Source organism: Phyllobates terribilis, unplaced genomic scaffold, assembly GCF_046119375.1.
Source record: "Phyllobates terribilis strain yellow unplaced genomic scaffold, ASM4611937v1 Scaffold_10__3_contigs__length_209671492, whole genome shotgun sequence".
Lineage (NCBI taxonomy): Eukaryota > Metazoa > Chordata > Amphibia > Anura > Dendrobatidae > Phyllobates > Phyllobates terribilis.
Genome location: NW_027362770.1, coordinates 143920060 through 143942041, shown reverse-complemented (window position 1 = coordinate 143942041; position 21982 = coordinate 143920060). Strand labels below are relative to the sequence as shown.

At 45.3% G+C, this 21982-nt stretch overlaps 1 protein-coding gene across 2 annotated transcripts in view; it reads right to left on the bottom strand.

Annotated features, from left to right (window-relative positions):
• CYFIP2 (cytoplasmic FMR1 interacting protein 2) overlaps positions 1 to 21982 on the bottom strand; it is a 71721-nt gene that overhangs the window by 9152 nt on the left and 40587 nt on the right. For both annotated transcript variants that reach the window (XM_073649872.1, XM_073649873.1), the window contains exons 12-26: positions 20894 to 21011; positions 13701 to 13820; positions 12861 to 12986; positions 10011 to 10177; positions 9555 to 9702; positions 9134 to 9287; positions 8713 to 8869; positions 6036 to 6132; positions 5864 to 5940; positions 4345 to 4453; positions 4137 to 4256; positions 3648 to 3847; positions 3406 to 3493; positions 1805 to 1948; positions 1244 to 1334 (exon numbers count right to left, since the gene is read on the bottom strand). In XM_073649872.1, the coding sequence (XP_073505973.1) occupies positions 1244 to 1334; positions 1805 to 1948; positions 3406 to 3493; positions 3648 to 3847; positions 4137 to 4256; positions 4345 to 4453; positions 5864 to 5940; positions 6036 to 6132; positions 8713 to 8869; positions 9134 to 9287; positions 9555 to 9702; positions 10011 to 10177; positions 12861 to 12986; positions 13701 to 13820; positions 20894 to 21011 (1916 nt within the window). The remainder of the gene's footprint in view (positions 1 to 1243; positions 1335 to 1804; positions 1949 to 3405; positions 3494 to 3647; positions 3848 to 4136; positions 4257 to 4344; positions 4454 to 5863; positions 5941 to 6035; positions 6133 to 8712; positions 8870 to 9133; positions 9288 to 9554; positions 9703 to 10010; positions 10178 to 12860; positions 12987 to 13700; positions 13821 to 20893; positions 21012 to 21982) is intronic.

The following is a 21982-nucleotide window of genomic DNA, read 5'->3' as shown; positions in this document are numbered from 1 at the left end:
TCTTTAAAGGCTACATGTACACAGAGCGTAAACTCTCCAAATCCTTCTCAGAAAACTCAAAAATGTTGAGGTTCTGCTCAGTTTCTGCTCCGAAACCTCTACAAAAAGACTCTGCGTGCACCTAGACTAACACTTTATAAGTCAAACTACATGGGAAGAAAATGCGTGTGTGTGTTTATGATGCCAGAATCATCTGCACAATTTATTCAGATAAAACATATAAAATAAGGGTGTGTTCACAATGGGACTTTTTGCTGCGTTTTTGGAGCAGAAACTAAGCGGAAATCCTCTTCAAATACTGAAAACACCTCATAAACTTGGAGTTTCTGCTCAGTTTCCACTCCAAAAATGCAAAAATAAACTCAGTCTGAACATACCCTAAATGTGTTTCACCTATAAAAGCAGTGCGGCCAATTACCGCATTGTAAATCTGTGGCAAATCGCTGTGGAAAAGCATGTATTTTTTTGGATATGGCCTTAAAGGGGTATTCTCAAGTTGTCTCAAGCAGCTCCGAGTGAAGCAGTCTCCTTACTTCCTGGTTCCTGGCAGGGCAGGGTCTCATCTTTGAGTGACAGCTCTGGTGAATAGTAGAACTGTAGTATTAGTAGAACTATAAAGCTCAGCAGGAGTTCTGCTGTCACACATTCAGCCCTCAGTGGTTTGTTCTGGAGTGTGCATGAGATAACAAGGCTTTTGAACAAACATACAGCTCTGGACAGCAAGAGCAGAGAGCCAAGATTAGCAGAACTGCTCTGAAAGCTGCCAGCTGGTGATTTATAACTGCATCTCTTCAGAAGATGAGAAGGTCAGCGAGGGAGGTGAGAAAATAACTGCTGTATAGAAATCAATGGGCAAGAGAGAGTTGACTGGGGTGTTAAGAGTTCACTCTTCTCCTGGAATGTAACTACTGTGCACTCTTGGACTGGGTTTGGAAGCCAAGCTCTATGAAAACCAGCTGTGCACTATATAAGATAAAAGCATGAAAATGACAGCAGAAAGAAAAAGCAAGTCAATTGCAAACTTACTTATTTTCATGCTAACTAATTAAAGCAATTTAAGAAGACCCCTTTAACACTATCTAAATCATTCGGTTTGAAAAAACCCCTACATTTTGATTGCTAATAGGCTTCATGAGTTGAGATGTGCGTTATGTACTGTATATGCGACAGGGAGAAATGGTTGCAGGAGCCTCTTTTTTTACAGGATCCCTTCCCCTGCACCTTATATTCAATCTGACTTTACCTGGAGATCCATACTCATGGCGAGGCAGGCGACAGATTTTTGGCATGACCTCAATGAGAGTCTTCACATACTGCAATATGGTACCCTGTAACTTTAAACAGAAGACAGCAAGATAAATAAAATACACCAGAAAGTAACTGCATTAGGACCGGTAATCAAGAGCTCGTTCCCGTTAATCAGGCAGTGTAAACAGGTTGACAATTGTGACGGAGTTGAGATAATTTTTAAGCAGGCTTAAAAATTATCATTCTCGGCAGCACATTGTCCTGTGTAAATAAGACGTGCTGCCGAGAACATAATCTTCCATGTGCATGCTTCAAATAAACTATTGTTTTGGAAGTATAGTCGGACCGTCAAAATCAAACATTACGACCTGTCGAAATTGGCGGTCGTTTAACGTCTATGGTCGGCCTGTCGAAATTGGCTCTTTATAGACTCATCTGAAAGACAGAGCTGCCTACGATCTTCGAAACCGATTATTATATATTATCTAACTTGTAATCCTTTGACTGTTTCAAGACAACAACACCCAGCAGAACTTACAGCAGTCTAGGCACCTACCAGACTTTTGACAATCTTCAGTAGTTCCTCCATCACCACTGCGATGCCCTGATATCCCAGCAGGCGGCAGATAGTTTTGAAATGTGGCGGACCCACAAAATTTCGGTAGGAGCTATAGATGTGGCTGTAGGCTATATTTAGAGGCTATGGAAAAGTGTTAAAAACAAAAGAAAAAGAGTAAAAACTGGTCCATAAAGAAATAAAGAGTCAAATCACACCGTGCTTGTAGTGTACTAGCTCAATGGAGGCCAAAAGAATGAAAGGATTTGATATATACTTCATGAGTGGGGATGATCGGACCCATGGATGTCCGGGTTCGGCCGAACTTGGGTCCAAAGTTCGAAACCATATAAGTCAATGGGGACCCAGACTTTGGTGCTGTAAAATGGCTCTAAAATGGCCGTAGTAAGGTCTAAGGGGCTGAAAAAGGAAGCAAAATAGGGGTAAGAGCAGGACAATTGCCCTGCAAACAAATGTGGATAGGAGGATAGGAAAATGACTTAAAATAACAGAATTAAACAAAATAAAAAATAATAATCGTGAATCAGGAGGCAGAGGTCCAATTGGGGCAGTGTCTTGTGTGTGTATTTTACTGTACTTGATAATAAATAAATGAAAAAAATGATGTCGAGTCCCTTCATATTTTTAATAACCAGCCAAGGGAAAGCAGAGAGCTGTGAGCTGGTCTTATTATGCTGGGAAGGGACCAATATCCATGACCCTTCCCAGACTATTAATATCAGCCTCCAGCTGTCAGCTTTGCGCTGGTTATTAAAAAAAGGAGGGACGACAAGTCATTTTTTTAGGGTTCCCCCATTTTTAATAACCAGCTAAGGCAAAGCAGACAGCTGGGGACTGATATTAATAGGTTAGGAAGGCGCTGCAGCCGTTCAACAAGCTTTATTAGGCTGCCAAACCCGAACAGTAACATGGACACACAGCAAGAAGTCCGTGTCCAGATGAACACCGAACTTTACAGTTTGGGTTCGCTCATCCCTAACCATGAGCAATCCTAGTGCATACACAATTGGACACTAGAAAACAGTGTAAATTCAGTTTAAGAGAACCTGTCACCAGGACAAGTGTCCAGTTTTTGTTCTTATTTTATTCCTGCAGCTCCCCTGAGTATTGCGTTTTTTGTTTTTTTAAAATCCGCCAAATGGTCTCAGAGATATAAACTTTTTTATTCAGTGCTAATTTTTATGTTATTTACTAAGAGGCGTGGCTCACAGTATTCTTTGGAGGCGTGTCTGCATAAATACACTGTATGCCACACCCCTTTGTAAAGTCTCCAATAAAGTAGCATTAATTAAAAAGGCCCATATCTCTGAAACCGTATGGCGGATTTTAAAAGAATAAAAAACATAATATTCAGGAAATCAACGGGAACAAAATAAAAGCAAAAACTGGTCACTTTTGATTTGGTGTCATGTCGTCTTTAAGAAGGCAGGAATCTACTAGCACTTGACATGGAAGAAGAAAATTGTGTGACAGGTTGTAAAATCTCATTGAAATTAATCCTTGAATGTTGAAGTTCAGAAATGGAACAATATATAGAGAAGGCATCTGTCATGGCAGTCTCAATACTGGAAGACACTGACCTTGGATCCATACAGATAATAAGGCTGTACATTGGCAGGCTTGTCTCTCTGTGGCTCCTGTGTGAATGGGATGGCTGTACGGACGAACCTGAAGAAGGAGATGAAAAGGGTTAGAGAAAAAAGACAAACCGATTCACTGAACTAAACTTCATAATTGTCTTAAGACCCATGACACCCACAAGGTAATAATGGCTTTAGTGTATATTCACATTGTGAAATTTTATGGAAATGGTTGCACCCACCGGTTGGTTGAGCCGTTGTAGCAATAGTTGGGCAAGAAGTCGAAGTTGAGCTCCCAGAAGACGTGCAGGGTGTTTCTTCCATATGGAGCAGACACATTGTGATTGGCTTCTCGGAACATGGCGTCAAAACTGTCCAATGTTAAGTGCTTGGAAAGGAGTCGGTGCGTCAGGCGGTTGATGTCAAGGAGCCATTCTAGTTCCTGGAGACATGGACAACGGGTGAGGGATGAGTGATGGTTAGGAAAGATGGAAGAAAGGAAAAAGGTTCTGCCAATGATGACGGATTAGTCGCAGGACCGGGGTCCCACATCTGTCTCAATAATGGAACCCCGCCATGTCTGGCCTGACTGATCCGAACTCAAGAGCCTCATATGTACCTATGATTTAGTTGAGTTCAGGTCAAGGGACCTGTGGCTGGACCAGACATTGCGATCCATACTCAGACACCAGGACATCCCCTGGTATTACTGCTGTACAGGTGGCACTCACCACTATGGAGGTCAGATCTTCACTCTCAAAGCGACTGATCGCCTGATCCAGAGATTTGTACATGGCGGCTGAGATCCGCTGAGTGATCAGCCTGTTCAGGTCAATAGATCTGCCAAGCAACTATAGGAAAGATCAATATAAGATTATGGAAAATGTATCATCTTCAGAACAACGAAGACGATCAATATAAAGAAGAAGGATTCCGCACCTGCACGTGTCGCTGCTTCAGCAACGTCTCATAGCGATTGGATGGTGGGTAAGGAATGATCACTCCATAGTTCTTACATTCTGCCCGGAAGCGTTTATCCAACAGAACGCTGGAAGAAGAATATGTATAATGTATAACTACCACTAAGGGCACAAGTGGCCAATCTGCTGCAGAAATGTCCACAACTGAAAATCAGTTCCTGAACGAAAACAGAAAATAACCCTTAGGTGAAGGGTAACTTCATACGTGGCCAAAATTTGAGTGGGACAGTTGCAGAAATTTAGTTTTTTCCTCCCATTCTTTCAAGAGCCATAACTTTTTTTAAAATTTTCAGTCCACATAACCATATGAGGGCTTGTTTTTTTTTTTTGCAGGACAAGTTGTATTTTTTTGAATGACATCATTCATTTTATCATGTGACGCACTGGAAAGCAGGAAAAAAAATCCAAGTGCATTGAAATTGCAAAAAAAAGTGCAATTTCACAATTGTTTTTTTATTTTTTTATTTACCATGTTCACTCTATGGTAAAACTGACCTGCCAATATGATACCTAAGGTCAGTACGAGAACGCAGATACCAAATATGTATAGTTTTTCTTTTATTTAACTGGTGACATTTTTTTGGAAAATTAGTAAAAAAATTTTTTGGTTGTGTCACCATTTTTCGAGAACTGTAACGCTTCCGATTTTCGAGCTGAGTGATGGCTTATTTTTTGCACCCCGAGCTGACGTTTTTACTGATACCATTTTAGGGTAGATACAATGTTTTGATAGCCTCTTATTGCAATGTGGAGGCGGCAAAAAAAACGTAATTCCGGCGTTTCTATTCTTTTTCTCTTTACGCCGTTTACCGATCGGATTCATTTCTTTTATATTTTGATAGATCGGACTTTTACGATACCAAATATGTGTATTTTTTATATTTTCTTTATTGTTATATTTAAACTTTTGTGTTTTTTTTCAATATTTTTAAAAACTTTTTTTTCACTTTTTACTGTATTTCTTAGTCCCCTTAGGGGACTTAAAGCTGCGATCGTCTGATCTTTTGTCCTATAAACAGCAGGGCATCAGCGGTGTTAAAACGTGACGCTTGTGGGCCCTGATGCAAAATGTTCGACAGGACCCCCAAATATCAAGGTCCTTAATAATATCAGTCTCATATTGGCAAAAGGTTGACCTTTTAAAAAGACCGAAAAACCCCTTTAACACTGGCTGGACTCATTAGATACCTGTTGGTTGACAGCTCTCACTCTCTGACCCTTCCCCCCATATACAGTACTTGCACGCTCAGCTAGATGGAGCATGTATGTGTTCCTTTTGAGGGTGAGGGTAATAGGCTGCTATCAGGAGAACAAAAGGATCGGGCATGTTGAAATTCAACTGCCCCATCATTTTATCTTTTGACATCTGAGGAAGACAGTCCAGCTGAAATCGAAAGGTTTGGCAAAAATTATGGCCACTGTGTTAGTGACGGTTTTACAAAATTATCTTATCTATAGGGGGCAGTATTTATCTGTACCTGCCGGACATGGCCTTGTAGTAGGCGAAGATCTGGTCTGATAACTTGTACACAAACTGGTCAAAGCACAGATTCACCTGGAAGAGAAGAATTAGACAAAATTATACACCTTGTGATTAACCCATTAATTAATGACGTGTGAATAAGGCCTTACGCTCGGTGACCCTCTTACCTCGGCTTCAATTTCATCATAGAGGAACTGCTTCTTAAACTTGGTTAAAGCATAGTAGGCACTATCATTATACAGGTCAAGAGGATAGAGGACGTACCTGGGGAAGAACGCATTATATAGGTCATCTGACTGCTCTACTCTTTCATTTTATGTAAGTAGAACCCACTTTCATAAATTAGGAACATTACTTAATTATTTTTACTAATAATTTTTTTTTTTCGTGTAATACCTACAGTATCCACTAGAGGGAGCACAGGAGCATATTGCATATTGACTTCAATGTATGCAATGAGCGCCCTCTGGTGGAGACAGCCAGGTTTTTACTATATTATCTTTTATCTATGCAGGTGTTCTGGAAAAGGAAGCTGAAACCAATAGAGTTATATAATGAAGGGATAAAAAAAAAGAAGAGATGCAGCTGAGCGGAGGTTGTTTGATAGTAGAGCTGAGTTTGTTTATTGAAAAAAAAAAAAAGCTGGGATTCCTGCAAATAGTAAGGCTTATCTTTCCTTACATTCCTTAAGATAAAAGGGCAGTCTAGCCATGCACATTTATTGTTTCCACAGCTGACCTATTCAGATGTAGCAGAGCTAATATTGTGTGACTTTGAAAATTTAGAAAAAAAATTACTTACCAGATGTAGCAGAGCTGGGTTGGTCAAAGGCCATAGAGAAATGTTTGTCTGATGTAGCATAATTGTGTTTGTCAGAGAGCGAGGCAGTGGAGGAAAGTTTGTCTGATGTAGCAGAGCTCTGTTTGTCAGAGGCAATAGAGGAAGGCTTGTCTGATGTAGCAGAGCTGTGTTTGTCAGAGGCAGTGGAGATATGTTTGTCTGATGTAGCAGAGCAGCGTTTGTCAGAGGAAGTAGTGGAAGGCTTGTCTGATGTCGCAGAGTTTTGTTTGTGAGGAGGATAACAGAGCAGAGCTGTATTTGTTTAAAGGCAGTAGTGGAAATCTTGTCTAAAGCTGTGTTTGTCAGTAGTGTAAGAGAATTTGTCTAGAGCTGTGTTTGTCAGAGGCAGTAGAGGAAAGTATGTCTGATGTAGCAGAGCTGTGTATGTCAGAGGCAGTAGAGTAAGGCTTGTCTGATGTAGCAGAGCTGTGTTTGTCAGAGGCAGTAGAGTAAGGCTTGTCTGATGTAGCAGAGCTGTGTTGTCACAGGCAGTAAAGGAAGGCTTATCTAGAACTGTGTTTGTCCGAAGAACCAGAGGAAAAGTTTTTTCTGATGTAGTAGAGCTGTGTTTGTCAGAATACGAGGCAGTAGAAAACAGTTTTTAGTGTAGGGGGCCGGAAATGTATCTCACCATGAATTTGGGCCAGTATCCTTCTGTGTTTATACCTGATCATTTCTATTAATTTTCTTCTTTTAATGGGCATTATCATTGGGTGATTCCTTCTATTATAGGTTTTAGTAGAGAAAAGTTTGTCTAATGTAGCAGAGCTGTGTTTGTCGGAGGCAGTAGAGAACTTGTCTGATATAGCAGAAATGTGTTTCTCGGAGACAGTAGAGGAGAACTTGTCTGATGTAGCAGAGTCGGGTTTGTAGGAGGCAGTAGAGGAGAACTTGTCTGATGTAGCAGCATTGTGTTTGTCAGAGGAAGTAGAGGAGAACATGTCTGATGTAGCAGAGTTGTGTTTGTCAGAGGAAGTAGAGGAGAATTTGTCTGATGTAGCAAAGCTGTGTTTGTCGGAGGCAGTAGAGGAGAACTTGTCTAATGTAGCAGAGCTGTGTTTGTCGGAGGCAGTAGAGAACTTGTCTGATGTAGCAGAGTCGGGTTTTTCGGAGGCAGTAGAGGAGAACTTGTCTGATGTAACAGAGTTGTGTTTGTTGGAGGCAGTAGAGGAGAACTTGTCTGATGTAACAGAGTTGTGTTTGTTGGAGGCAGTAGAGGAGAACTTGTCTGATGTAACAGAGTTGTGTTTGTTGGAGGCAGTAGAGGAGAACTTGTCTGATGTAAAAGAGTTGTGTTTGTTGGAGGCAGTAGAGGAGAACTTGTCTGATGTAACAGAATTGTGTTTGTTGGAGGCAGTAGAGGAGAACTTGTCTGATGTAAAAGAGTTGTGTTTGTTGGAGGCAGTAGAGGAGAACTTGTCTGATGTAACAGAGTTGTGTTTGTTGGAGGCAGTAGAGGAGAACTTGTCTGATGTAGCAGCATTGTGTTTGTCAGAGGAATTAGAGGAGAACATGTCTGATGTAGCAGAGTTGTGTTAGTCAGAGGAAGTAGAGGAGAATTTGTCTGATGTAGCAAAGCTGTGTTTGTCGGAGGCAGTAGAGGAGAACTTGTCTAATGTAGCAGAGCTGTGTTTGTCAGAGGCAGTAGAGGAGAACTTGTCTGATGTAGCAGAGATGTGTTTCATGAAGGCAGTGGAGAACTATTCTGATGTAGCAGAGTTGTGTTTGTCGGAAACAGTAGAGGAGAACTTGTTGGTTGCATAGTTGTGTTTGTTAGAGGCAGTAGAGGAGAACTTGTCTGATGTAGCAGAGTTGTATTTGTCGGAGGCAGTAGCGGAGAACTTGTCTGATGTAGCAGAGCTATGTTTGACATAGAAGCAGAGCTGAGTTTGGCAAATTCAATTCTGCTACATCCGGGCATAAATGTAGAGACGAGGAAGATGTTACACCCCCCCTCATCTGGTGCCAGGAGACCCCATAACCCTTATCTCAGTGATCTCTTACTCCATCATAGAAGGCTCCTTGGTCTCCAGGATGTGGTCGGTGAGGATCCAAGGCATGGACATCTCGATGGGGAACTGAATGCGCCGTCCCATGGTCAGTTCAAGGAAGAATTCTCGAAACCAGAGCTGCGACAGATCGCAACACTGCTGCAGCGCCTCTGTAATGAGACCGGACCACAAAAGAATGAATAATCTTTCATCTGATTGATACTTGGGTCATGGCGCTTTAATATCATGTCATTGCATATTTACTGGGGATCACTGCAACCAATCAGCAGCCATTGATCGGCTGCAGGCTTTAGAATTAAGTCTGAGCGGAAGAAACACAGTTCTTCCACTCGAACAAAACTGTCTAGACTGAAGCCGATCAATGGCCACTGACTGGCTGCAGCGGTCACCGTATTTTTCTGCCTGTTACTCGCCACTGAAGTTGAGCAGATGAGTGAAGAAGAAAGACTGTTTGTGGAACTCCTCGATCGCTTGTACAATCGGACCGTCCAGGCTGCTGCGTAACGTCTTTTTGGAGCCGCTCTTGTCGGCAATGAGGGATTCCAGCATTGTGCGCACCATGTACAGCTACGGAGGAGAAGCCAGTCATTAACTAAACAAACACTCCTAAATAATCGCCACTAAACGTGGGTGCAGCGAACAAGTGCAACAGAGGCCACCGAAACACAGAAAAGCCCTTTAAAATTAACTTTAAACAGTTCATCTACATCTGGGGCGCTGATACCTCCCCCCTTGGTGCCATTGACCCTATCCCTAATGGGGAATGACTTTTCATAAAAATAAAAGTAAAAAAGGAATCTGTATTGTAGAAATTCATCTAAATGTCATCCAGACCTGAGTGCTTGAGGGTCCCACTGCCCTTCGAGGAACTTTGATGTCAAAGCCACCCTTGGGGTCCTTCTCTCCTCTCAGACATGGGTCATTGGGGGGCTCGCGACCTGCTTCCCAGTCACAGATAGTCTTACGAATGGCCTGCAAAACACTAAAGAGAAGCAGAGACACATTTATTCCAAGGAAATCATTGACAGGTCACACACATGTCTGCTTACTCATGTTGCCACTGGTGCTGTGAATAGAGCCATTAAGAACAAGAGGCCCACGCCTAGGGCGGCACCTCCTCAGCTATAGCAATAATTACTCTATGGGGCACTGTGTGTTATTTTGTACTTTTATAGATGTGATGTAGCTATAATACATCTTATCTAATTAATTATTTAGTCCCAGGCATTTTTATACCTAAAGGTTTCTGAGCGGCGACCCTAATATTATTGTATCTCCTAATACTCTCACCTTATCAGCACGTTCTTCTTTTTGCGCACGGCCTGGCGGAGCGGTTCTCGTAGGGTACTCTGAGCAAAGTCTTGTAGGGCAGCGTAGATGGTATTCCTTATGGCTTGATTGAACACACTTTCCATGCGGCCCATTAGCACTTGCAGACCCTTTACCATGGCAATCACCTGAAAGATATCATAAGAGAAATGATTGATATTGTGGAAAATATCTTCCCGAGTGTAAATTGTAACTCATATTGCATCATTTTATGTATATGTCTAGCTTCATAGACTTTGCCCATCACAGACATGATGGCAAGTCACAGAATATGCCACCACATCCAGACAGGGAATGAATGGGCACAGATGGATGCAGCCCTTAACTTTCTGCAGATGTCTTCAAGGGCTGAAACGTTTCGCAAAATCAAACTTCCCAGCTGTCAAGACCAGAAAAGAGGGACACCTTCTGAACATGTTGGCCTCCAAGCAGTATGATGCCCCAACTATGCTCCCAAATTGCCACCTTACACACACACAGTATGATGACACACACACAGTATTATGCCCCCCATACACATTCATATTGCCCCCAGTGCCCTGAACATAATGATGCTCCCATCACAGTATGATTGTCACGGGTATGTCACGTGTAATAGACAGTCGCTCTGGATCTGGCTGTAGAAGGTCACTGCGCTTGGCATTACAGACGCCGTCTTAATCCTTCTGCCTTTAGGACCCAGCGGCCACCTCCCTCCTGCTGATGGTTGACACACCCTTGCCCGGTAGGTAAAAACACTCAGTTTGCTCCAGCGAATTGCCGGTGATACTTCTATGTACTTTTGTGCAGGCTTGGAGCACTAGCAGTGGGCTGGCTTCTCCTCTGGTGCCCTTGGAGGACAGTTGGCGTTAATCCTCTGGTGTCTGCTCAAGCTAAGTTTATCCCCTTTGTTTGTCTACCTTGTTGTCTTTAGTTTGTAGTGGGGCCTGGGTAGTGTTCACCTCTCCCCCTCCCTATTTAGGGCCAATCTCTAGGGTCATCCAGGGCTTTAGGGTCCTGCTCGGCTATATAGGTGTGGAACCTATATAGGGACGATAGGGTAGGCAGGGAGATATTAGATCTGCCTAGGGGTCTCCACTCCCCCTTTCCCTAGTGTTTGGGCTTCCTCCCCTCTTCCCTTCGTGTTGCACTTAGTCTTTCCCACACCTTGTGTGACAATGGTGCCCCCATAGTCTCCCCACACACAGTGTGATGCCCTAATGATGGCCCAGTGTCCCCTCCCCACAGTATGATGCCTCCATACATTGATTTCTCTACCATACACAGTATGATGCCCCTACACATGATTCCTCTGCCATACACAATATGATGCCCTCACATACAGTATGATGCCCCTACACATTATTTCCCTACCATACACAGTATGATGCCCCACACACAGTATTATGACCCCACACATTATGATTCCCCTAACATACACAATATGATGCCTCCAAACATTATGATTCCTCTTCCACGTATGATGCCCCCATACACAGTATGAAGTCATCACACATTATGATTCCACTACCATACACAGTATGATGCCCCTACACTTTGATTCCCCTACCATACACAGTATGATGCCCCCACACATTGTAATTCTCCTACCATATACAGTATGATGCCCCTACACATTATGAATCCACTACCATACACAGTATGATGCCCCTACATATTATGACTCCCCTACCATACAAAGTATGATGCCCCCACACAAGATTGCCCTATCATACACAGTATGAAGCCCCCATACATAATATGATGCCTCTACACATTATAATTCCCCTTCCATACATAGAACGATGCCCCTACACATTAAGATTCCCCTAGCAAACACAGTATGATGCCCCCACACATTTTGATTCCCATACCATGCACAGTATGATGCCCCCACACATAGTATGATGTACCTACACATTATGATTCCCCTACCATACACAGTATGATGCCCCCACACATTATGATTCCCCTACCATACACAGTATGTCGTCCCCACACACAGTATGAAGACCCTACACATTATGATTCCCCTACCATACACAGTATGATGCCCCCACACATTATGATTCCCCTACCATACACAGTATGATGCCCCCACATATTATGATTCCCCTACCAAACACAGTATGATGCCCCCACACATTATTATTCCCCTACCATACACAGTATGATGCCCCCACACACATTATGATTCCCCTACCATACATAGTTTGATACCCCTTTTCCCCCAGTAAGGTGCCACTCTACCCCACCTGAAATTAAAAAAAAAATATTCAACTAGCCCCAACCCCATGATGACTGGAGCAGATCTGTGTCTGTAACCGATTCAGTAGGCACAATATAGTGACATCATCACGCCTCCCGCGCCGAGCTTCAGACAGAAGGCACATGTGAATGGTGGATAGGTTAACGCCCTCCACTCCACCACTACATTCAATATACCTACGCGCTAAAAAAATGTCCTTAACCCTGGGCCTGTCTTGCTGAATCTGGCTCTGTTGGGAGGAATGCCAAAACATTTGTGAGGCTGCAGTTCACACTTTAACCACTGGGTGGCAACATAGAGAACAAAAGGCTGCAATTCACATCATCACCACCAGGTGGCCACACAGAGCGTAAACTATTATATCTTGGGAAATATCTTGAAGAAAAGGTAAAGACGACACTTCTGAATGTGTATATGTCTCCATTCAGTTAGATTTCGGCACAAATTTGCATGTTATTTCATGGAGAAGAACAATTATGGTGCCGCTTATCTCCGATCAAAGGAAACCTCATCTTGGACCATTAGATACTAAAATATAAGATCTATAGCGATGTACGACTTACCTCCACAAAAGCGAATTTCTCCTCACTGGTGTAGTTATACCTTGTAGCGCGCTCGTACTCCTCGGCCGTGCCCGGACAGTCCTTGTTACAGAACTTGTCTGTAGGATGAACCAACTTCCAAGAATACTGCAAGACGGAGAACAGCAGATACGGGAAGTCAGTGCTATATGCTCTATATGTCACGGGTGTGTCAGAAGTGACAAAACAATCGCCCTGGAGTTGGTTGCAGGAGATCTCTTTGTTTAGCATTACAGACACCTTCTTAGAAGCTGTCTCTCTAGGACCCAGCGGCTACCTTCCTCTTGCTAATTAACACCCTGACTTGGGTGTATAAATACCTGCTGTCTGCTAGAGGGTGGTGCCGGCGATACTCACATGACTCCCTGTGAAGGCTTGGAGCAAGTGCAGTACTTCTTCCTCTCTGGTGCTAAGAGGACGTGTGTTCATCTCTCTGAAGACGATTAAAGCTAAGCTATGTTCACTTGTTTGTTCCCCCTTGTTGTCTTTAGTTGTCAGTGTGGATCGACTAGCGCTCATCACCTCCCTTCCCTAGCCAGGGGCAAACACCAGGGAACGACAGGGCGAGGTTCCTGTGCGGTGATTGGTGCGGAACCAATATAGGGATGTTAGGGGAGACAGTGTGATATAAGGTCAGCCTAGGAGATCTCCATTACCCCCTTTCCCTAGAGTCTGGGCTCCCTTTTCCCCTTTCCCTTTGTGATGCACTTAGTCTTTCTTACACCTTGCGTGACACTATAGGGCAAGTGGGATGTATATAAGAAGCGATGGCTGATTATACATGATGGGTTTCCCAGATCTGTGTACCAGTACCACACTCACCACTTCCATGACGTGGGCACTCCACTTAGACAGAAGCTGAAGACCCCTCAGGGCCAGGTCAAACAACTCTCTGTACTCTTCATCCGACTTCTGGCTGTCAAGACCTGAGCCCGTCACCACCTGCCGACAACAAGGCGCAGATGTCACCGCTATCAGCTCTTATATCTCACTGTGCACGACTGTGCGGCACAAGTCAAGAGAAAGAAGTGCGCGGCCAATATCTGAGCAAGGCAAACAGGATGGGAGTGCCCACCAAAGTAAAGCCAAGGGATATAAGGCGCTAACCAACTCAACAATCTCGCCTGGGGTCCAAAAGTAAGCCTCCTAGAAAGGTAAAAAGTAAACAATCCTTGAAGCAGGTACATGAGTAACATAAGGACTCATCAGGAGTTTCTCTTGGAAAGCGCTGTCCCCCGGATGAAGCTTTCCAAGCGAAACACGTGTCCAGTGTAATGGATCCATGGCTCCATGCTGTTCTTATTCAGGTGTTTTATCTGTATTCTGGTGATCTTGTGTTATCTCTATATTTTATTTTAGATGTATGAATAAAGATGTGGTATTATCTAAGTTACTGGCCATGCACTTCTTTCTGCTGATGTGTTACCTTTTATAGTGCTATAGGCTCCTACAAATGAGTATATCATATAGGTGTCTGTACACAACTGTGCTTCTATCTATCTCATATCTATCATCTCATATCCATCTATCTATCTATCATCTGTCTATTATCTATCTATCTATTATCTATCTATCTATTATCTATCTATTATCTATGTATCTATTATCTATCTATTATCTATCTATCTATCAATCTCTTATCTATCTATTATCTATCATCTATCTATTATCTATCTATCATCTATCTATTATCTATCTATTATCTATCTATCATCTATCTATTATCTATCTATTATCTATCTATTATATATCTATCTATTATCTATCATCTATCTATTATCTATCTCATATCTATCATCTCATATCCATTTATCTATCTATCATCTATCTATTATCTATCTATTATATATCTATCTATTGTGAGGCAGTGACCGGGATCGTATACGAGGGACGTTATATATCCCCCAGAATGTGTACAGAGACCTATTAAATCCATTGGAGTGCATTGCAGTCACACACACAGCTGCGGCTGCAATGCAGGAATGAAGGTGAGCATTGACTTGGTCAGGATACCTGGCTAAGGCAGATTAAGTAAACCCCGGCAGGGCCTTCATTTCTTGGAGGAGGTCACAGGAGGCAGTGGGGCGGCCTCCTCCCTCCAACCCGGGTTTTCCAGTAGCTCTTGCCACAGGTCCTTTAAAACTCCTGCACTAACTATTAGTGTTGTTCTATGTTGGAACCTGCTAAGAGCACAGCAGGAAAACTCAGCAGGACTGAGTGTGGCTGAACCACCGCCTGGGAAGGCTCTGCACTTGTCAGGCTCGGAGCGGCCTGCACGGCTGTTGTCCCCGGCAACCATTGTGTATGGACTTTCTGGTAACCCGGCTGCGAACCGGAGGACTTTCTGTTAACCCGTGAGTTGCTGAAATGAAAGCTGTTTATGTTGGACTTGCTTGGGTCACTGCCTCAGTTACTGCACGGTGTGAACAAAACCGCCTTACAGATTGGTGGAGAATGCGGGCATAGTGACTGAGGCATACCCCACCGGCCGCTGCATGACCACAATTCGGCCTGCCACCTTTCAGTTCCACCCCATGGACAAAATGGAGGAGCTGTTTAAGCAGCTGGTACTCACCCAGCAGCAGCAGATGCAGTCTCAGCGGCAACAGCAGGAGCAGTATCTGAGTCTCCAACGGCAACAGCAGGAGAGGGAACGGCAACAGCAGGAGCAATACCTGAGTCTCCAACGGCAACAGCAGGAGCTGCACCAGGATCTCCAAAGGCAGCAGCAAAAAACAAATGAACTGATGATGCAACAGATTGCTGCCCTGCGGAAGACGCCGACGACATCAGCCCCGGAACGTCGAGACGCCCAGGACAAGGTTCGATCAGCGTTGAGGAACATGGGACTGGAGGACGACGTGGAAGCCTTCCTTACCATCTATGAACGCACAGCAGAGCGGGAAAACCTGCCAGCCGACCAGTGGGCGGAAGTGGTGGCTCCGTTTTTGGTTGGCGATGCCCAGAAGGCCTGTTTCGACCTCAGTCAGGAGGACGCCCGGGACTACCAGAGGCTCAAAGGTGAGATCCTTGCCCGGCTGGGGGTCAATACATACGTGAGGGCTCAGCATGTGTTTTCGTGGGCCTATGTGGAGACCCGACCTGCCCGGTCTCAGGCTTATGACCTCCTGCAGCTGGTAAAGAGGTGGCTCCAACCTGAGACTTTGTCCCCAGCCCAGATAGTGGAGAGGGTGGTGGTTGACCGGCTGGTGAGGACTCTGCCAGTCGCTATCCAACGTTGGGTGGGGCAAGGGGACCCCGGCACCCTCGACCAGGTGGTCAGTTTGGTCGAGTGCTACTCGGCTAGGGGGTCGCTTCCCTCTGCTGGGGACAGTCAGCACCGTACTCGTGCTGAAGGGGAACCCCGGAGTGAGAGTGGCAGGAGACCGATTCCCTCTCAAACTGTCATAAGACCTAACAGTACCACCACCCTTAGGTGCTGGCGGTGTCAGGGGCTGGGACATGTGATTGCTAATTGTCCCCTAACTACGGAACCCATGGACTGCGGATATAACCGCCGGGTCTCAATGTACGCCCAGACCGTCTGCACAGCGAGCGCCGAAACCCGGGACAGTGAACTCCAACTATGCCAGGTACTGGTTAATGGGTACCCCACGGAGGCCCTCCTGGACTCAGGGAGCCTTGTGACTTTGGTACATGGGTCGTTGGTGGCAGGAGACAACTCCGGTGAATGGCCCGTTGGGGTTGTGTGTATCCATGGGGACCTCCGAGAGTACCCAACTGAGGAGGTAGTCCTGTCCACGCCGTGTGGAGAAATAAAACATGTGGTAGGGGTGGTAAAAACTCTTCCCTATGGGACTGTGTTGGGAGGAGACTTGCCCCTATTCTGGACTCTGTGGAAAAACAAAATCCACTCTCCCCCGGTAAAATGTATTACAGGCGTTGTACCCGACGAACCGGAGCCAGGGGAACCTGCCGTAGGGGTGTCCAACCTAGAGACAGAGTGTGACCCCGATAGGTTTCCCTTAGAGGTGCTGGCAGGAGAGGTCGAGGAGATCCCATCGATCCCCGAGCTGGATGTGTCCCGGGCCACGTTTGGGACGGCTCAGCTACAGGATCCCACCCTGGCTCAGGCGCGGGAAAGGGTGTTAGAGGTAAATGGCGTAGCTCAACAGCCCGGTGCCGATACTGTATTTCCACGCATGGTAATCAACAGTGAGTTGCTCTATAGGATAGATAAGATCAGGGACGAGGTTGTGGATCAGTTAGTGGCACCTCAGTCGTACCGTCGGGCGATTCTCGAGATGGCACACTCACACCTGCTGGGTGGACACTTAGGGGTAAAAAAGACGCTAGAACGTATCTTGCAGCGGTTCTTTTGGCCTGGGGTTTACGCGGAGGTCAAAAGGTACTGCGAATCCTGCCCCGAATGTCCGTTGACCACACCCACTGCAAGTTTCCGTAGCTCATTGGTACCCCTGCCGGTGATAGAGGTACCTTTTGAACGAATTGCAATGGACTTGGTTGGACCCATTGTAAAATCCGCCCGTGGACACCAACATATACTGGTAGTCGTCGACTATGCCACTCGGTACCCGGAAGCTATACCACTACGCCACACCTCGGCAAAACTGATTGCACGGGAGCTGTTTGCCATGTTCTGTCGCCTTGGACTACCCAAGGAGATCCTGATGGATCAGGGGACCCCCTTTATGTCCAAAGTGACAAAGGAACTATGCAAATTGCTAAAAATTAAACAATTGCGCACCTCGGTGTACCACCCTCAATCCGACGGGCTAGTTGAACGGTTCAATAAAACCCTCAAGTCCATGTTAAAAAGGGTGGTTTCTAAGGATGGAAGGGATTGGGACATGTTGTTACCCTATTTGATGTTCGCCGTCCGTGAGGTACCCCAGGCTTCCACAGGGTTCTCCCTTTGAGTTATTGTACGGCAGACACCCTAGGGGTCTGTTGGACGTAGCCAAAGAGACATGGGAATAAGAGCCAACTCCGCATAGGAGTATAATTGAACACGTGGCTAGTATGCAGGACCGGATCGCGGCGGTCATGCCCATCGTGAAAGAGCATCTGTTAGATGCCCAGGCAGCTCAGAGGCGCACATATAATAAAAGAGCCAGAGTCAGAACTTTTAACAAGGGTCATCGAGTGTTAGTACTGGTACCCACAGCCGAGAGTAAGTTCATGGCCAAGTGGCAAGGACCATATGAGATTCGAGAAAAAGTGGGGGAGGTAAATTACCGGGTGTATCAGCCCGGAAGGAGGAAACCTGAGCAGCTTTACCATGTAAACCTGCTAAAGCCTTGGAAAGATCGAGAGTGTTTAGTTACAGACGTCACCCCGGGCATATCACCAGAGAATTCTCCACCTTCAGCCAGGGAAGCCTCCGAGGGGGAGGTCAGGATAAGTGATGCCCTCACTAAACAGCAGCGACGGGAGGCTCGCTCGCTGTTGCAGCACAATACCGACGTGTTCTCAGAGCTACCAGGTAGGACTACGGTTATCCAACATGACATTGTCACCGAACCTGGGGTACGGGTACGAATAAGACCGTACCGGGAACCCGAGGCCCGGAGGCAAGCCATCATGGCTGAGGTAAAACAAATGCTTCAGTTAGGCGTCATAGAGGAATCACGGAGTGAGTGGGCTAGCCCCATCGTACTGATTCCAAAACCAGACGGATCATTACGCTTCTGTAACGATTTCCGGAAATTGAATGAAGTGTCAAAGTTCGACCTTTATCCAATGCCCCGGGTGGACGAGCTGATTGAGAGACTGGGGCAGGCCCAGTACTTTACCACGCTCGATCTCACCAAGGGTTACTGGCAGGTACCTCTCATGGAATCGGCGAAGGAAAAGACCGCCTTCGTAACTCCAGAGGGTCTATACCACTATGTGGTCTTACCTTTTGGGTTACATGGGGCCCCGGCTACATTTCAGAGGTTGATGGACATAGTGCTCAAGCCTCATCAGGAGTACGCGTCCGCGTATCTAGATGATATTATCATCTTTAGCACTAACTGGCATACGCACCTATCACAGGTACAGGCAGTGCTGGATTCTCTCAGAGCCGCAGGGTTAACGGCAAACCCCAAAAAATGTGCGATAGGGCTAGAGGAAGCCCAATATTTGGGGTATGTGATTGGCCGAGGAGCTATCAAGCCCCAAATCAATAAAGTTGAGGCTATAAAAAAACTGGCCTAAACCGTCAAGTACAAAACAGGTGAGGGCGTTCCTTGGCATCCTTGGGTATTACCGCCGGTTTATACCTAATTTTGCTGGGCGAACGGCGGCCCTGACCGATCTCTTGAAGGGAAAAAAATCGGTAATGGTTCGGTGGAACCCTCAGGCAGAAGAAGCTTTTCAGTCCATGAAATTGGCCCTGTGTGGACAGCCGGTCCTCATCAGCCCCAACTTCAAGGAAACCTTCATTGTACAGACAGATGCCTCAGAGGTAGGCCTAGGGGCGGTATTGTCACAGAAAGTGAATGGTGAAGAGCACCCGGTCACCTACTTGAGTAGAAAACTTGTCCCGGCAGAGAAAAACTATAGCATGGTAGAGAAGGAGTGTTTGGCTATTAAGTGGGCCTTGGAATCGCTACGTTATTATTTACTCGGGCGTCAGTTCCGCTTGGTGACGGACCACTCACCCTTGGTATGGATGAGGAATGCCAAGGAGAGGAATGCGCGAGTCACCAGGTGGTTCCTGTCACTGCAAAATTTCAGTTTCTCTGTAGAACATCGCCCTGGGAAGTTGCAAGCAAACGCGGATGCCCTGTCCCGGGCACCCTGTATGGCGGCAAATGTTCAACCCCACAAGTTTGAACAGAGGGGGGGGGATATGTGAGGCAGTGACCGGGATCGTATACGAGGGACGTTATATATCCCCCAGAATGTGTACAGAGACCTCTTAAATCCATTGGAGTGCATTGCAGTCACACACACAGCTGCGGCTGCAATGCAGGAATGAAGGTGAGCATTGACCTGGTCAGGATACCTGGCTAAGGCAGATTAAGTAAACCCCGGCAGGTCCTTCATTTCTTGGAGGAGGTCACAGGAGGCAGTGGGGCGGCCTCCTCCCTCCAACCCGGGTTTTCCAGTAGCTCTTGCCACAGGTCCTTTAAAACTCCTGCACTAACTATTAGTGTTGTTCTATGTTGCAACCTGCTAAGAGCACAGCAGGAAAACTCAGCAGGACTGAGTGTGGCTGAACCACCGCCTGGGAAGGCTCTGCACTTGTCAGGCTCTGAGCGGGCCTGCACGGCCGTTGTCCCCGGCAACCATTGTGTATGGACTTTCTGGTAACCCGGCTGCGAACTGGAGGACTTTCTGTTAACCCGTGAGTTGCTGAAATAAAAGCTGTTTATGTTGGACTTGCTTGGGTCACTGCCTCAGTTACTGCACGGTGTGAACACCGCCGCCTTACACTATCTATCTATCTATCATCTATCTATTATCTATCTATCTACAGTATCTATCTAATGTGATGCACCACTTCTGAGCCGGCTGCGGGCTGGTACTTTTAGTCTAGGAAGGGCCCAATAACCATGGACCTTCCCAGAATGATAATATCAGCTCACAGCTGTCGGCTTTACCTTTGCTGGTTTCATAAAATAGGGGGGACCCCACGTATTTTTTTTTCATTCATTCATTTATTTACTTATTAGGTTAAACAAGCCTTAAAAGCTCAACAATAAACTCCACATGAAAGGCACTAAAGGGTGCAAGTTTATAATATGAGGATATATCAGCAGGATATCTATCTATCTATTATCTATCTATTATCGATATATCATCTATCTATTATATATTATCTATCTATTATCTATCTATTTATTATCTATCTATTATCTATCTATTTATTATCTATCTATTATCGATATATCATCTATCTATTATATATCATCTATCTATTATCTATCTATTTATTATCTATTATCGATATATCATCTATCTATTGTATATTATCTATCTATCTATTATCCATCTATCTATCTATCTATCATCTATCTATCTATCTATCTCTCCCTCCTTACCTCACTGTTGCTGTAGCGTGCCAGCTCGGAGATGAAGCGGATGTGGTCGTCTCGTATCTGTACCATCTGCTCACATATATTGTACTGCGGGCTGATGCTGCTCTGTGTACACGTCCACCTGGGCAGGAAACAGCTGCTTAAAGCCTGCGGAGGGCCTCAGAGGGGCGAGTGGAGAGAGACTGGGAGCACTGGTTAGGTGGGTGCTACCCTGATGGTGACGGCGGACTACAATACACAGGGAACCCCTGAGGACACAACACTTACACGGCCAGGATGTCCCTCTATACAGTGGTGGCCAAAAGTATTGGCACCCCTGCAATTCTGTCAGATAATACTCAGTTTCTTCCTGAAAATGATTGCAATCACAAATTCTTTGGTATTATTATCTTCATTTAATTTGCTTGCAAGGAAAAAACACAAAAGAGAATGAAGCAAAAATCAAATCATTGATCATTTCACACAAAACTCCAAAAATGGGCCAGACAAAAGTATTGGCACCCTCAGCCTAATACTTGGTTGCACAACCTTTAGCCAAAATAACTGTGAACAACCGCTTCCGGTAACCATCAATGAGTTTCTTACAATGCTCTGCTGGAATTGTAGACCATTCTTCTTTGGCAAACTGCTCCAGGTCTCTGATATTTGAAGGGTGCCTTCTCCAAACTGCCATTTTGAGATCTCTCCACAGGTGTTCTATGGGATTCAGGTCTGGACTCATTGCTGGCCACCTTAGAAGTCTCCAGTGCTTTCTCTCAAACCATTTTATAGTGCTTTTGGAAGTGTGTTTTGGGTCATTGTCCTGCTGGAAGACCCATGACCTCTGGGGGAGACCCAGCTTTCTCACACTGGGCCCTACATTATGCTGCAAAATTAGTTGGTAGTCTTCAGACTTCATAATGCCATGCACACGGTCAAGCAGTCCAGTGCCAGAGGCAGCAAAGCAACCCCAAAACATCAGGGAACCTCCGCCATGTTTGACTGTAGGGACCGTGTTCTTTTCTTTCAATGCCTCTTTTTTTTCCCTGTACACTCTATGTTGATGCTTTTTCCCAAAAAGCTCTACTTTTGTCTCATCTGACCACAGAACAA